This window comes from Triticum aestivum, chromosome 7B (genome assembly GCF_018294505.1).
Source record: "Triticum aestivum cultivar Chinese Spring chromosome 7B, IWGSC CS RefSeq v2.1, whole genome shotgun sequence".
Taxonomy (NCBI): Eukaryota; Viridiplantae; Streptophyta; class Magnoliopsida; order Poales; family Poaceae; genus Triticum; species Triticum aestivum.
In genome coordinates this window covers 754,080,450-754,095,628 of record NC_057813.1, presented here as the reverse complement: position 1 = coordinate 754,095,628, position 15,179 = coordinate 754,080,450, and the positions used below count along the sequence as shown (strand labels likewise).

Sequence of the window (15,179 nt, the reverse complement as noted above, 5' to 3'; positions counted from 1 at the left end):
GATTCGATAACAACACCATGACACACACACACACACGAAGGATTGATAACACCACACAAAGGCAGGGGCGTACCCATGTTTAACTACCCGGGTGCAAAACTTTTTCTTTGTAAGTTCCTTTTTTGCTTTTTTAAAACCACGAAGGACCCATATGAGAGAGAGAGAGAGAGAGGGAGAGAGAGAGACGGGGTCAGAGGACGAGCTCCATGGATTTAGAGACGCATGCACATCCAAATTAATGGAAACTTACAGAGATGGAGTGAGGCCTTACATAATGCAGATAGGACTTGATCATTCAGTTCAACAATAAACCACAAAACATACTTAAAATTCATCACAAATCCTGCCAGCTATTAGTATTAGTATCCCTCCCAAGAGAGAGAGAGAGAGAGAGAGAGAGAGAGCATCACAAAAATTACGAGGTGGGCAGGATTCGGTAACAACACCATGAGTCCATGACACGCAGTCGAAGGATCGATAACATCACACATTGGGATGCTACAAGTTAGAAGTAGCATACGGATGTTATTTCATCCTTTTTTGATGTTCAATTTCAGTCAAATTAGTAGGTAACACTTTTTCTTGGGAAGCAGTGCAAATCCGGTAACCGGTCTGTTAGGGAAATCTTGAGAGAGAAAATAACCTTGTTCACACCACAACACATCATGGAAATAGCTCATAATTAATCTCGGACTAACATGCTCAAGGAGGTCAGGTAAGTGGGACGATGAGGACTGATGGGAAGGAGAGGTGTAGAGGAACTCCTGGTCATAGGCGCTATGAGAGCCTCAGGGAAGCCACGGGATGGCTATCCAACATGAAGGCTAGCTAGAGGCCACCATGTCTCCTTGTCACCTTGGATCGGCCATGATATCATCTTGACGAGCAAATGTTGTCCTCCTGTGCATATCTAGAACGAAGGACGGTCTGAAGAACAGAGAATGTGACTCCAACTAAGGAGAGCCCAACAGAGGGTGGTCTGAAGAATAGAGAACATGACTACAACTAACAAGAGCACAATGTGGATCATCCCTATTTCTGATGTTTGCGTGTGGCGAGTTGTCGCCATGTAATTAAGTCACAAAAGGTAATTAGTTCACAAATATTTATCCATGCAAATATTATTCCTCCATCACATTTAGCTTGCTCTAGGAGAACGAATCTTCAACTCGTTTCTATCCCAAAAAAGCATACACCAAAAATAGCATGAAACTAAAGGCCCCAACATTAGATCTCCCAACACACGACCAAGGTTCTTTCTTTCAATTATATCAGCAATAAACCAATTGTCTAGCATGTAAGTGCAACTATGCAGGGGCGGAGCCACGATTTGGACATGAGGGGGGCGAAAAGCCGACATTCACAAAATTCATGGAATATCACAATATTTTAAGTCTCACGATAGCGTTGATGACAAATCATAATATATTTGTTTGAAACTACAAAAGAATGGTACATTTTTTAGGGGAGAATGGTACATTTCTATTAACTTAAATTGAGCTCTACAACCACCAGCGTTGAACAAATTGATAATGTGAACTCCGGTATGTTCCTTACCATTAAAGAAAATCATGCAATGTTGAAGAAAATCATTTTGTTTCAAAAACGTGTGTTTACTAGGCGAAGAAGTTTGTCCGGTTGTCGCGGCCCACGCTAGAAGATTCATGACCAACCATAGTAATCTACTATCAACGATTTAGTATGTTGTAGTTTTTTTTAAAAAAAGGAGGAGGACCCCGGCCTCTGCATCTGGGCGATGCATACGGCCACTTTATTAATTATTGTTACAAGACCTTACAACGTCATACAACAGTAAGACTAAAGCCACTGTCTAAGCAACAACTGTCGCTACTCCTATCCAATTGATGAAGGGGCACTGATAGTCTGGGCCTAATACCAAACAGACATCGCAGCTAAACCTAAACATCTAAGACCAGAGGTCCCAACCAGGACGCCTGCCGGGTATGGGGCACCTACCAGTCCACCACGACGCCTGATAACGTCACCCTCCTGCGCGAGTCCCTCGCCACACATCGGGCGCCGAGTCTCTACTGCGCCACGCCGCGGAGAAACGCCACCATTAATGTGCAGGATGAATCACCGCTCCACCAATTATTCCGTCCACTGGTCCCTCGAGCCCGTGTACACCTCCAAAAATGACGTCACAGGAGGGACACGACACAATAATGCCGCCATCATCCGATCTACTGATCTAGGGTTTTCCCCGGAGGTAGCAGATAGTGGCCTGAAACTTCTCAATAGCGATGCCTTCAACAAGAGAACGTCATCGAATAGTGCCGCCATCACCGGCCTCGGCAGCAGCCGCGAGCAGGTCTTCACCCAGATCTGTTCCAATGGCCTCCATCAAGCGTCTTGTGCACGGATCATCCACCACCGCGTCGCCCATCGTGAGTCCACCGCCGCCGACACATACTCCGCCGTCCGGGGCCGCCGCCCCGGGATCCAGCCCTCGCTGGCCAGGATCCGGCATCTCCCCGCGCTGAAGCTGAGGTTGCGCCCGCAGGCCAGATCCGAGCCGGATCCGCGCCTGCGCTGCCGCCCCTGCGCCAGCCCCAATCCGCCGCCACGCCATGGTCTTGCACCGTGCAGCCACCACGGCCTGGACACCCGCCCGCATCGCACGGCCGAGAGCCCCGCCGCCGCCACGCCCCGCACCAGCATCACGCCCCCGCCGCGTCGCCGCATCTCGCGCTGCCGCCACACACCGGGAGGGGAAGAGAACCCCGCCGCCGCCGACGCCCACGGGCTTCGCCCGGCGGCGCCCTCCGGCGGCGGCAGGGGAAGGGAGGTTGGAGGAGGCGGCCGCGGAGTTGAGGCTAGGGTTTGCCTGGCGGCAGGCGAATGGATGTTGTAGTTTTACTTGTTTAAAATTATCCAACGGTCAAATTGGCAACCAAAGACGAGATTTTTAGCTCTAGATGGTTGCAAACATCCAGCTAGAAATGGGCAAGTTTTTTTTTTGCGAGAATAGAAATGGGCAAGTTGATACTCTAGTTGAGTCCGTTCTTGACTAGAAAAGACTACTCCTTCCTTCCGGAAATAGTTGTCATAGAAATGGATGTATCTAGACTTATTTTAGTTATAGATACATCCATTTTATCAATCTTTAGGACAAGGGAACCGGCTCCTCTAACTTAGCTACTGTGAAGTTAGGAGCCTAACTTAGCCACATTTCATCCGTTGGATCTAGAATAAATAGCTGAGATCTGTCGCTACAGTTCTTAAACAGTGTCAACTGCTACAGGTAACAAACAGTGATTTTAGCTACAGTGCTCGTCCAAACAGTATGCTACAGCCCCATGTGAACAGTGCAGAATCTTGGCCATCTATTTCCCATCTGATGGTTCACAGACTAAGTTAGGGTACTGTTTCCCTAACTTCATAGGAGCGAAGTTAGAGGAGCCGGTTCCTAGGACAAGTATTTCCGGACAGAGGTAGTATATGATAAGAAAAATCCATCATTGTGCATGTATTAGACACAGCAAAGAAGTCTTTTTTTTCTAGAATACGCACAAATGTGTCATTTATTAAAGAGGAGAAAAGTCACATCAGATAAGTCATGTCGTGGATTGAAAATGCACAAGATACTATTATGCTAATTAACCAGATTAAGATCACAATTCATGAAAACAGGATTCAATCCTGGTCGTCTGGCTAGCGACTTCTAACTGTATTCTGATGATCTGATCTGCATGCATCTAGTTGATCGTATGCAGACAGCGGACAGGGAGTCGTCGTCAGCGCACTAGCAGGACACGCACAATGGCGTATGACACGAGCGGTGGCTGGCGACGGCGATAAATGCCATAATCGGTGAAGGAAAATAGATCAACCGATCGGATCGATTTGATTATCTGTAGGCCAAACAATAGCCAGTCACGTACACATCTATGGGCTATTGGGCTAATGAAGTAATTAGCTGCGGCCATTAGCAATGTACAGTACAGGGCCTGCTAAAATTTGTTGAGGGGGGCGAGCGATTGGCAGGGGTCTAGCCCCTGCTCGCCCCCCTTGTCTCCGCCCCTGCAACTATGCCTAAGAAAACACGGTGCTGACACAAAAAAATAGATGCAACTCAAAGATTTACGAACAACTAAACAACAAAGATAAAAAAATACGAGGTGGGATTCGGTAACAACACCATGAGTCCATGACACTCAGTCGAAGGATCGATAACACCACACAATGGGATGCTACAAGTTAGAAGTAGCATACGGATGTTATTTGATCCTTTTTTGACATTCAGTTTCAGTCAAATTGGTAGGTAACACTTTTTCTCGGGAAGCAGTGCAGATCCGGTAACCGGTCTGTTACGGAAATCTTGAGAAAGAAAATAACCTTGTTCACACCACAACACATCATGGAAATAGCTCATAATTAATCTCAGGTTAACATGCTCAAGGAGGTCAGGTAAGTGGGACGATGAGGACTGATGGGAAGGAGAGGTGTAGAGGAACTCCTGGCCATAGGCGCTATGAGAGCCTCAGGGAAGCCACAGGATGGCTACCCAGCATGAAGGCTAGCGAGAGGCCACCATGTCTCCTTGTCACCTTGGATCGGCCATGATATCGTCTTGACGAGCAAATGTTGTTCTCATGTGCGTCTCTAGAACGAAGGACAGTCTGAAGAACAGAGAACATGACTCCAACTAAGGAGAGCACAATAGAGGATGGTCTGAAGAATAGAGAACATGACTACAACTAACAAGAGCACAATGTGGATCATCGCTATTTCTGATGTTTGCGTGTGGCGAGTTGTCGCCATGTAATTAAGTCACAAAAGGTAATTAGTTCACAAATATTTATCCATGGAAATAGTATTCCTCCATCACATTTAGCTTGCTCTAGGAGAACGAATCTTCAACTCGTTTCTATCCCAAAAAAGCATACACCAAAAATAGCATGAAACTAAAGGCCCCAACATTAGATCTCCCAACACACGACCAAGGTTCAGGAATCAATCAATTGTCTAGCACGTAGCTGGTGCAACTATGCCTAAGAAAACACGGTGCTGACACAAAAAAATAGGCGCAACTAAAGATTTACGACCAACTAAACAATAGAGATCAAACAAACAACCTAGGGAAGAGATCAACTGAATAATAATTTCAATGAATACATTGGAATTAAATATGATTTGGCTCAAAGAACACGATGATTACAACGACGCACATATGCGAATATAACAATTTCAAGAAATTAAGTGAATGTCTCATACTAACTACTAAAGCCAAATAAAAATGAGATGAGATCGGCGCATGTAGCTGGCCTCCTGGTACATGGGAGCGAAAGGAATCGAACCGAACCCCATATCAAAGAACTGCATTTTCATCATCATATCACTTCCACAGAAGTTGGTGCCGGGGTAGCCACTCTAGACCAAGGTGTCGAGGCCCCCTCTGAAGCTCACCATGTCAAGTCAGTCCTCCTGCTACTGAGGTGGTGCCGGATACAATACGGGAGAGCCCATGTCTATGTTGCCGGTGGTGACACATGGAGCTGGAGGTGGCCCATGGGAATGGATTTTTGCCATGTGTTCGGTGATGCTCTTGAGAAGCACGTCCACTTTGTAGCCAACTTTGACGAGCTGCTCGATGTTGAGGCCAACGAGGACCGAGGGGTCGCCATGCATGATTTTGTGAAGGAGGTACCTGGTCTCGCTGTCCTCGCACTCACGGCGCGTCTTGTCGATCCGGTCCCGGAGCTTCTCAATGCGCTTGGTGATGAAGATCTCCTGGTTCATCGCCTCCTTGCACGGCCCCAGCTCTGGCAGGCTTTTGAATTGATTCAGGATACCCACTGCCTCGGCGTGGGAAGGAAACACCTCTGGCGCTATCTTACCCTCTTCGTACACCAGTACGCAGGTCTTGCCATCGCACATGATGGCTAGTTCATCCGCCTTCTTCATGAGGCCCTTGAGGCGCTTCTTGAATCTATCGCGCCGGGTCGAGTCATGGGGGATGTACTTGAGGGTCACGTTGCGAGGCATTGCTGGCAAGAGATAAAACAAGCGAAGGAAAAGAAAGTTGTTGGTTTCGATGAGGGAGGAGGGGTGATTTATAATGGAGGGGTTACCGTGATTTGGTAAGGGTTTATTGTGACAGGTACGAAGAAGATTGCCTTATTTAGTACTTGTGAACGCGATTGAATATCTAGCAGATCTTTGACCCGACTTTAATTGTGCCCATCTGTAAATTTGGCGTCCATTTAAACCTACCAAATTGAGCGCGATAGCGCATGACCGTTCCCCCGATATCGCTTCCGATATCACGGGAGCGAGACATATCATACGCGTGCTAATGATTTCCCCATGATGTGTGTGTAAGCTTCACGCGTCGCAATGCCATCCTTCAAAGCCCATCAAGCCATCCAAATGAATGGGCCGAACACAAGCCTTGCTCCTATCGGTCAGGCCCATAAATACACTAATTTTGTACCAAACTAGTAAAAAATACTTGAACAAAACCACATCGCTGGAAGGAACAAAAAAGGTCAAAGGAAAAATAAAAAAATGAACAAGCTCAAAAATAAATAAAATAAATAAATAATGAACAAAAAAAATTTGTGGCTCTGCAGAATTCTCATTACAGACCAGTCTAAAAATGACCCGCCTGTGATATTGTGTTCCAGAGACAAAAATTAACCAATATTTGTCACTGAATGGCTGCTTTATTTGACTCGTTTGAGGTCATCTAATAGATCCGCCCCTTCGTGTTTCCCGGCTGTCAGCGTTGTTGTGTATTTGGGTTGTTATATCCATCGTCGTGCACTGTCCGTCAGGTCTCCATTACAAACCCTCGCATGCAGCCGCCGCCGAGCACCACACCTCATAGTTTTCAGTCTTGCTGCAACACATCCCATCCTGTAAACTAAAGCCCCCATCAAACGTCCGGACAAATACACATCCCATCCCATCCCATCCTGTAAACCAGCGTGACGAGCGAGCCGATCCATCCAAAAAGGGGAAAACATTGAGCAGGATCAAGAGAGATCGTTAGGAAAAATAAAACATCAAACGGTGGGCATTTGGTCTAGTGGTATGATTCTCGCTTAGGGTGCGAGAGGTCCCGAGTTCAATTCTCGGAATGCCCCTCCTTTTTCTCTTTATTTTTACGAAATAGACACCTGGAACAACAACACACCTGGAACTGGAAGAAGAAAAAAAAAGATTTATCATGCTGCTCTTGTTCGGAAAGGAATGCTACAACAGTACGTATGATTTTGGAGAATATGTGCACATCTGTATGTATTGGTATTGCAATCCGTATGTATTTGTATATTTTATACTTCATTGTGCCAATTGACCTTGTTCTTCCTGCACCTATGCATATTCTTCACTGAAACTGTCCTTGTTTCAGAGATACATTTCTGATCTGAAGGGAGATCCTACACAGAGGGAGAACCTGGTCTGAGCACTCTGTTTTTTTTTTGGATAGGTAAACAACTTTATTTCTCAAATAATAGCGAGATCGTTTACAATTTGGTGAGAAACAAAGTCGGGCACCACATCGTCCCAGACACTAGATGATCTAGACGTAAGAGCATTTTTTGCTATGGTATCGGCAACAACATTAGCCTCTCTACAGCAATGGATCACATCCACTTTGGAGAAATCAGCCCCCAACTGCTTGCACTCCATATATATAGACACATCATGGCCTAAGTAACCCTCCTGGTTAATGATCTCCACCGCATTTGAGCTATCCGATTCCAAAATGAGGGAGTTGCATCCAATATTTGCTGCCAAGATCAGACCATTTCGAATAGCCACCAATTATGCCGAGTCAACTGAGCTAACATGCGGTATAAACCAAGATGCTGCTGCAATGTACTCTCCTTTGTCATCTCCCGCTACTCTATTCTCTGGACATGCTTTATAAAATTTGATGAATTGTCATCCCCGTGGCTCCGGACATATTCTCTGAGCACTCTGTTTTGTTTACGGTGCAGACATGCACTCTGGTTCAAGTTCAGACTGGTTTTCTCCATGATGCACATCTTTTGTTCTGTATTGTAATGTGAGTTAGGGCTTTCCCCTGACGTGCTGTGGTGGGATGTTAATTGTATTGTGTACCATTAAGGCTTGAACTTCCTCACAAAAATATAACCAAATTAGGATGTGTACTATAATGTACATGAAAGTTTCTTTACAAACAATTTAATGTACACGAAACTATGCAAAATTTAAAAGATTGTAAATTAACTTACTGTCATATACACGGAAGGGTTCAGACTTTGGGTAAGTACATGAGAGATAGTATATTCCATAAGCAAAACTTGTTTCCACACAATTCATAAAAGAATGTCATCTGCTCTCAATTTAGACATCTTTGAGCACTTGATCTCGACTGAAGCATTCAGACAATAATATGTCTTTGATTTAGGCAAAAGAATGACCACCACGCAGCTCCACCGATCATCTGAAAGAGACCAAGTTGATGCAAGTTGTTCTTTTTTTTGGAGATTACCAAGTTGATGCAAGTAGAGCACTAGTTTCTACAACAATCTCTCTTTTTTTTTACAGACGAGCGTGTAGCTAAACATACAGACAATACCTGAAAACCATCAATTTTGATATGCATATGAAACAGGAGAGGTCACCAAAATAACATGGTTGGATAAGATCAAACTTTATGTTGTAGAGAATTTTTCAACATTGTTGATCTTACTCGTCTATAAAAAACTTGTCCATGCATGCCGTTGCTTCACTCCTGCAATCTAACGTAATGTGTTAGAGAAAATTCAGAAAGAAGATAAGTATGGCAGATCTGAAAATGGTATGGTCGACTGAAGAATTGCATGCCTAATAAAATGAAGTGTCCAATTGCAGCTAAAGTCCACCTGCACTGTTAGTATGCTGCTAGCACATGTACACGGATTCAATTGCTCAAATATTTGTCATCATATCGAGCTGTACGCCTGTACCATGCATGTTTCTACCCACACGGCTGTACCATGCAGCGATAGGGACGACAATTTTGGAGCAGAGGAGGGGCGCTGATGCTTCAGAGGAGCCGGAAGTAGGTACTAGCTGACGATCTGGATCGTCGATAAGCTCATGTACAGGAGACAAGAGGTCAACGAAAGAGAAGAAGTTTTGGGGAAGAACTGTTGGTGCAAATGGACTATTTTCTAAGGATCAATGTATAAAATTTACCAGCAGCCCATCGGTTTACAGAATCTGGTCCCTCTATTGTGCATCCGGCGGCTCAGATTGGACTGGTACACTCGTTGCATGAGACAGCTCGTTGCACAAGAAACGTCCTCTGGGTTGTTATATCTCCATTACAAACCCTCGCATGCAGCCGCCACCCCATAGTTTTCAGCAGTCTTGCTGCAACACATCCCATCCAATCCTGTAAGCCTCCCTCTCTCCACGGCTTCCTTTGATCAAAATTTTGAAGCATGGGTTCATTTCAGAGTTGAGGCCTTTATTGAAAAATTTCAGAGTTGAGGCAGTATAACAAACTGACAAAGACAAGCTAAGCCATGCTGCTCATCGTACGTATGTGAAACCGTGTAGCTCATTGAGCTTTTCAGAAGCAAAAATATGAAGTTCAGTTCAGGTGTGCACATAACGTTTAATAAAGATGTGCGTTAGGAAAAATAAAACATCAAACGGTTGGCATTTGGTCTAGTGGTATGATTCTCGCTTAGGGTGCGAGAGGTCCCGAGTTCAATTCTCGGAATGCCCCCTCTTTTTTCACTCTATCTTTTTTTTTTTACCATTTTTACATATGTTAGATTTTTTGTCCTTATTCTTATTACCGTTTGTACATGTCAGTACAATTTTGTTCATGCATGTAGCTAGCGAATTATAGATGTCATGAAAATCAATCTGTGTGAAGTAGCATCGCATTCAAAGAGTCCAATGGCGGGATCGCCTTCTTCGTTGGAGCTTAGTTTACCAGCTGCAATCCCCGACGACCAAGGCAGGCGTCACGGCTGCGGTCTCTCAAGATAGCTAGCTCCCACACAAAATCCTCCTTTTCAAGTGCCTTTTTCGCCAATTATAAATAGTTCATCATCGTCTTGTCGAGTCACACTTTGACTTCCAATAGAGTTAAACATCAGTCTGACAAATAAACAACCACACAATCTTCATAAGCATTGATTGGGACTCGATCATGTGGCAGTAGCTACCAAAGCATATGTAGTTATTATAAACATAAGTCCATCCAACAACGCGGAATGACCAACAATATTATCAATGTCTAGTGCCAAAGCATGTATTATTTCTGAATCTAGCTGTTTGAATACAGTTATTACTATCAAGCAACCTGGAAAATTAGGGCGAATGCCTTATGAATCACAGCAAGGGCACCATTCCATGAGAAGAAGAAAAAAATCGTCAAGCAAAACCAAAGTCTGAAATAGTAAACCAGCTTAGATACTTCCATGAAGAGCATAAAAAAACTACAGGTCCACTTTACACCACCGATGTATATCCCATCAAGAAAAAGAAAAAAACATCCTATATATCATGCAATGCTTCACCTTCACCGTGACCATCACCAATACCGTCGCCTAGGAATAGTATACAACTACTCCCTCCGTTCCGAATTACTTGTCGCAGAAATGGATGTATCTAGAACTAAAAAATGTCTAGATACATCCATTTCTACGACAAGTAATTCCGAACGGAGGGAGTAGTCAGTAACGAATGTGTTTTCTGATGAACAGCGATTGACACAAAAAAAAGGAAGGGATTAGCCGCAACAGGTGCGTAGTTGTTTATCGACTTGGAAAAAGTTATCACTTTGGTACAAGATTTTGGAATAGATAAAATGGACAGCACTAACTCGTTTTGGTAATCCACAAAATATCATGCTTGTCCACTTCACAGCAATACCCATGCCATGAATATGTCATTGACAGACTTACAATAGATCGATACAAGTACTAGTTATTACTCCCTCCGATCCATAGAAATTGTCGCTGATTTAGTACAGCTCTGTACTAAATCGGCGACAGTTAATATGGATTAGAGGGAGAGCAAGATGGACAGAGAAAAAAGGCCCATAAGCTTATGAAGGTACCTTTCACAATGCCCACCAGGCCATCAACAATGCCATTGCCTAGCCACAAACATAACTAGTCGGTATTTTGACGAAAAGCAATCGGAACAGGAAGGGATTATAGGACAGTTTAGATTCAGAAACTACACTTGGGAAAAGTTCTTGCTTCGGTACCAGATTAGGAGCAGATAAGCAAAAAATTGTTCCGAACTGGCAAATACAGGGCATTCATATGTGCTCAGAAAACATCCAAGTTTGATAGAGGACCACATCTTTGTGAGAAACCTGAAGCTCTGGAAGTTGATGTCTGTATGATATCCACCTCTATTACAGCCAGTCCTCATTTGCACAAAACATCCATGCTCAGTGCACGATAAACTCAATCATCCAGAAAACTGGAAGGGGTTACAGATGAACTCATTCACTCATGCAGATAAAAGCTAGTTCATCTAGACTAGGGACATGGATTAAAAGGGGGAACATAAATCAAAGTCTTCCAACACAAATATCAGTACATAATATAAACCGGAGTGTTAGACCCCAGTGTTGGTCAAACTCAACTTGCTGACAACATATCCTGCTTACATTCATACTAATACAGACATATCAAACCACATCAGCACAATCTTGAACATCCGCCATCCAACCCCAGGTGTAGATCGCCCAAGCAAGACCAAAACGACTAGCAAGCGAGCTCAGATCTGCATAAGTGTACTTAGTTAGAAAACTGAAGCAACTGCAGTTGATGCAATGGGAAATTTCCCTATCCCAACTTCTTTGGAAGGAGGCATGTGCTAAACTGCGGAGTACAACACAACTTAAGAACAAAGGCGCACAGGCTGCTCATTTTGCAGTTTGGAAGCAATATACACAAAAATTGGCAGCAGACCATAACAGGTGAACCTTATCTGTTCTTGTAAACAGAACATGGTAAATAAGGAGTGCTCACAAATATTAGATTCAGAGCCTTCAAACATCAACTTACAGGTTATGCAACATTCTTGTTTTGAGATGCAAGCGTGAATGCCATTTTCTCTCCTAAGATATGGAGCCATAAAAACTAGCTGTGAAAACAAGTGTTTAATCTTTCTTTTCAGTTAGCATTCCCAATCACATACATGGGAGTTAAACATGCATGCAGAATCAAACCACGAACTGACTACCTGTCCTAGCTAGTTTGACAAGGTAGTCAAGCCCAATAGAACAATAATTAACTTTCTATATAACCATGGGAGTAGAATTTTGAAGCAACTGAAGTTGATGCAATGGGAATTTTTCCTATCTGCGAAATTGCAGAGTAAAATATAGCTTAAGAACAAGGACGCAAAAGTTGTTTATTCGTGCTTCCCAAGAATCCCAGAGCCATCTTATTGCAGTGAAGCAAGATAAATAAAAAATAGCAGACCATGCCATGTGAACTCTATGCTCTTGAAAACACAACAAGGTAAATAAAGAGTGCTCAGACATCAGCTTAAAACCATCAATCAGCTACCTCTTGTAGCTAATTTGACAAGCTAGCCAAGCCCAATAGAACAATAATTAACTTTCTACATAATCATGTGAGCAGAACAAGCAACGCATGCACCCAGTGGCAGTATAAAATGAAATAATTAGGCTTACCAGTTGATCAGATAGTTGGTTCCGATAACAGCGGTGGGAAGCTAAAGAATGGGAGGGCGCGTCTGGGATTGTAGATATTGTCCATCTCCGTACAGACTTTGGTAATTTCATAAGTCTTGACCTCCATTGAGTAAGAATCCACATTCCCAATATGAATACCTTCTGGAGCGCCTCGGAAGAACAAGAATCCCTCGGCTGCACCCACCGTGGAAATGTTATAGTCATGATACTGCCCAGGCAGCTGTATAATCTTCTCTAGCTTCCATTCTTGGGAATTATTCTGCAGAGAGGTATGGTAGATGGCAAATGACCCGTGTTGACACACAAGAGAAAACATCTCAAGGGCTCCTTCTCGGCCCATAACAAGGGCATTTGCGCGACGATAACCAAAGCTCTGGTCAGGAAGATCACTGAGCTCCGCATGGTAGCCAGTGAGGTTATCGACAATCGAAAACCTCAAAGTGCGCGTGTCCAGCACCATCAAATGGTCACTCCAGCCATAAGGCTCTGTCCAGTAGAAGCAGCCACGCACGCAGTCAAAACAAGACATGTGTTTCAAAGAAGGGAAAATAGGAGACTCCGCCATACACCATCGCATAGTTGTAGAGGGGAACACAAAGAGGACCAGCTTCGTTTGGTATCTTGCTATGCATATCACCTTGAAGGGCTCCTCTTGGCCGTCGTCGCCGGTGCAGGGAGCAAGCACGGGCTGGAATTCCCGAAGGAGATCCTGCGGCTGGGCGGCGAGGTCCTGAGGTATTGTTGGAAGCAGCACGTATCTGCTGCACAGGGGGTCACAGACGGCGAGGTGGAGCTTGGCAGCATTGAACCGCTCCCGTTTGGTCAACATGAGGGAGGTCCAAACGAGGAGGACGCGGCCGTCGCGGACGTCGCAGGGGCGCCAGCGGGGGCCTTCCCCGTCGTCGTCTTGGACGCCCGGCGGGACCAAGTAGGAGGAAGAAGAAACGACGGCCGGGACGAAGGAGAAATCCGCGGTGCAGGAGGCGAGGGCGCGGGCGAGCGGGGCGGAGGGGTGCGGCGCCTGGGCGGGGTGGAATCCGGCCGCGTCCATGAAGCCGAGGAGGGGAGGGCGATGCAGCGTGCGGAGGCGGCGGCGGAAGGCGCGACCTTTGATGACGCGGCGGAAGGAGGTGCAGGCGCCGGAGGCGCGGGCGACCGCGTCCGGGGTGGGCAGGCGGAGGAAGATCTCCTCCAGGAGCTCGTCGGGGATGGGGATGGAGGCCAGCGGCGGCGGCGACGGCGGCGGCGACGCCATGGCGGCGGGTGGTGGGAAAGGGGATCGAGGGTTAGCAGGGGAGCGACAAGTGAGCGAGTGGGAGTGTGGGCTGTACCAGGCCACCTTTTTTTTTTCCTTTTTGCGAATATAAAGTTTGGAAAAAATTGTAGCTTAAAGCTACATAACGTTTGAAATGAAATCTGTAGTTTAAAGCCTCGTAATTCTCTCCTCCTTATACATAAAAAAAAATCATTTCAACTTTGTTTACACAGTAAAATCTCTGGCTAAATTAAATTCTCATTAGAATTATACTTGCACATTTGAAATCTCTGGCCTCGAGCCGATATTCTCTCTGACGTGGAGAGGCAGAGTTGCTACCCCCTTCTTGCTCAGATAGAGCTCGCCACGCAACGGCGCCATGTTGGCCTTTGGTGGTTTATGTGGTAGCGTAGCCACAGTGAGATGCTAGATCCAGCTGAGTTCCGGCTAGATCATGCTCATTAGCGGATGCCATGCACAGGTGCCTCCGTCAGCTACCTGACGGTGGGCGGTCGAGGGTGTTGCTCGCTAGTGTTGTTGGCGGCCCGGTAGAAAGGTATTCTCTTTATGGTGATGGTGTGTTCATGATGTAGGGTTGTGCGGGCTAGTCGAGGTGCAGGCCAACGTTGGCCGGATGCGTGAGGTTGGTTATCGAGATTCTCTGGGCGAAAGCCCGCCTGGCTCTTATCGACGGTAGTGGTGGTGGCAGCGAGCATTGCCATTGAAAGTGCATTTATTCTTGAACAATGTTTTGATGTGATGACAATATGGTTAGTGAAACCTTGGTTCTATGATATCTTGGTATCGCCGCGGTATAAATGGAACACTTGAAACAGGGCCATATATATATATGGAACATAAGTTTTCATATGTAATTTAGTATTCTGATTGCATTGCCCATAAGAGACAAAATTAAAAAAAATCCACCTGTACAAATGAAGCACTTGAAGGAGGGCTCTTTGACTTGTGAAAAAACAAGAACAGTCATGTACAAAGTTAAGGGCTCAAAGCAAGTACCCATTAGAGTTATAGCAATATCAAACGAGATTAAGCTAAAGTACCGATGAGAAAATGTAACTAACTCCAAGGTTTCAAATGTGACTGCCAACCAAGTCATAGATTTAATAGTGTCTATGATGAGGGGAGGCCGGTGCAGCGCGCGGAAGCGACGGCCTTTGATGACGCGGCGGAAGGATGTGCAGGCGGCGAAGGCGCGTGCGACCGCTTCTGTCGTGGGCAAGCAGA

The 15,179-nt window shown here is 45.3% G+C and overlaps 1 protein-coding gene, 2 non-coding genes and 1 pseudogene across 3 annotated transcripts; 2 read left to right on the top strand and 2 right to left on the bottom strand.

The window, feature by feature from the left end:
- Nucleotides 1–4,567: 4,567 nt before the first annotated feature.
- LOC123159738 (agamous-like MADS-box protein AGL80) lies at nucleotides 4,568–6,009 on the bottom strand (annotated as a pseudogene).
- A 1,031-nt stretch (nucleotides 6,010–7,040) lies between these two features.
- Nucleotides 7,041–7,112, top strand: TRNAP-AGG (transfer RNA proline (anticodon AGG)). The gene has a single exon. It is a non-coding gene; the product is annotated as a tRNA-Pro (tRNA).
- A 2,531-nt stretch (nucleotides 7,113–9,643) lies between these two features.
- TRNAP-AGG (transfer RNA proline (anticodon AGG)) lies at nucleotides 9,644–9,715 on the top strand. The gene has a single exon. It is a non-coding gene; the product is annotated as a tRNA-Pro (tRNA).
- A 1,666-nt stretch (nucleotides 9,716–11,381) lies between these two features.
- On the bottom strand, nucleotides 11,382–14,002 carry LOC123160883 (uncharacterized). Its single transcript, XM_044578731.1, has 2 exons — nucleotides 12,659–14,002; nucleotides 11,382–11,739 (listed from the first exon to the last, which is right to left on the bottom strand). Exon 1 carries the CDS (start codon nucleotides 13,932–13,934, stop codon nucleotides 12,666–12,668), a length of 1,269 nt encoding a protein of 422 aa, XP_044434666.1. The 5' UTR covers nucleotides 13,935–14,002; the 3' UTR covers nucleotides 11,382–11,739; nucleotides 12,659–12,665.
- Nucleotides 14,003–15,179: the final 1,177 nt, after the last annotated feature.